The sequence below is a fragment of the Teleopsis dalmanni genome, chromosome 1, assembly GCF_002237135.1.
Source record: "Teleopsis dalmanni isolate 2A chromosome 1, ASM223713v2, whole genome shotgun sequence".
Lineage (NCBI taxonomy): Eukaryota > Metazoa > Arthropoda > Insecta > Diptera > Diopsidae > Teleopsis > Teleopsis dalmanni.
Window position 1 is genome coordinate 6,046,981 of NC_051846.1, and position 1,719 is coordinate 6,048,699.

General features: G+C 22.6%; 1 protein-coding gene across 1 annotated transcript in view; it reads left to right on the plus strand.

Moving 5' to 3' along the window:
• Window positions 1-338, plus strand: part of LOC119677583 (LON peptidase N-terminal domain and RING finger protein 2-like) — a 4,266-nt gene extending 3,928 nt beyond the window's left edge. Inside the window, exon 6 of the mRNA XM_038089027.1 lies at window positions 254-338. Within this exon, the coding sequence (XP_037944955.1) occupies window positions 254-338 (85 nt within the window). The remainder of the gene's footprint in view (window positions 1-253) is intronic.
• Window positions 339-1,719: the final 1,381 nt, after the last annotated feature.

The following is a 1,719-nucleotide window of genomic DNA, read 5'->3' on the forward strand; positions in this document are numbered from 1 at the left end:
TAATATTAAACATATTCAACTGATTTGTATTTCTTCATCCGATGAAAGACCTTCAGTTAGGTAATTATTCGTTTAAGCATAAATACCATTGTAGTTTTACGTGTATTTATATATAAAATAAATATTATTTTATTTTAAACCTTATTAGGAAATAACATCATTTTTTTACATATTTTAATATAAACTATAATTATAATAGTGATATTGTAGTTATGTTATTATAAATTCTTTTAATCATTAATTTTTTATTTAGTTATTGCAATATAGCTTTTATAGTCCAGTGGCTAACATACTCAGATTTAGCTTTAAAGGATTTATTTGTTTCATTGATGAAATAAAAATTTTTTCTATATTATTTTATTTGAGTAATAATTATAATTGAGAAAATGATATGAAAAGTATTGAAATCCCAGTAAATAGAACACAAATACATTAAGAACATACATTAAGATTGGATCAGAACAAATCTTTATTAGTGACGTACTTGTTAGATTATTATTATAACATTTTTTAATTAGATACCATAAATAATAAATTGCAATAAAATATACAGCTCCTGGGAAGAATTTTTATCATCTTCGCAATGAATATTCTGCGGGTTTGATAATATTTGATTAATTATAACAATTTTTCTACTGGTAAACAGTTTTCGTTTTCTTTTCTCTGTCAATAAGTACCAGATAATTGATTATTAATTAACTTATCAAGTACTTTATTATTAAATAAAAAAATTTGAACTTTTTGCCATTATTCCCACTTTTATATTTTTCTATAATTTTTTATTATAAGGTTTTATAAACATTTATTTATAAATGTTTATGTGATTTGCATTCTTAATTGATATGAATATCTAGCAAAATATAAATGAATATTTATGTGATATGCACTCTTAATTGGTCTAAATATCTACGGTAACTATCACTTAATTTATATTTATTATTCAAGCATACTATATGAATGAATATTTAAATAAAAATTTAATTCAAAGTTTGTCTATTTGGGTTTGTCTTCTCCTAGATTATAGATACTTCTATTGCATCACACGTCTTCGAGTTGAAATATTGTTAGTTCTATCAGTACTCATCCTTAACCTATCCAAATTTTACCTTTTATACTGCAATATATGAAGTTTCATATAAATTTGATATTTGTATTTCTTTAGATTTCACTTAAAAAAGAGTTTAAATTTTCAGTTTCTAACTTTTAGATTCCGCAGTTTCACATACTCTTCTATCTAAAATAGATGTCTTGTCCTAGGGTCAAATATTTTAATGAGATTCTGATGTACTTTGACAATTCTAATAGAATGTTTAGAATAATTAAACGACAAATTGCAAAAAAATATCAATTGCAAATTAGCTCATTATATATATATGTATGCATAATTCCAGATATTTGATAAAACTTACTAAACTATAATTATAGATAGTAGAGAAGATCAACTGATTACTTAGTTAGTTTTTTGAGAAAGTATTGCTATTATATTATATATCGGATGAGAAATGGAGTCATCAACATGTCTTGCTTATTGCTCAATAAATAGTTTATTTGCTAAAATAAAAAAATTATCTTAATAAGATTATATTTCAAATTTATTGTCTTTTAATGAAGTATTCTTTCCCATACATATTTTATTGAAGTATAAAATTGATTGATGAGCCTTTAACAGTAGGAAATAAACGATTACTACATAAATCAAATGAGAGATATTGCAGTAAA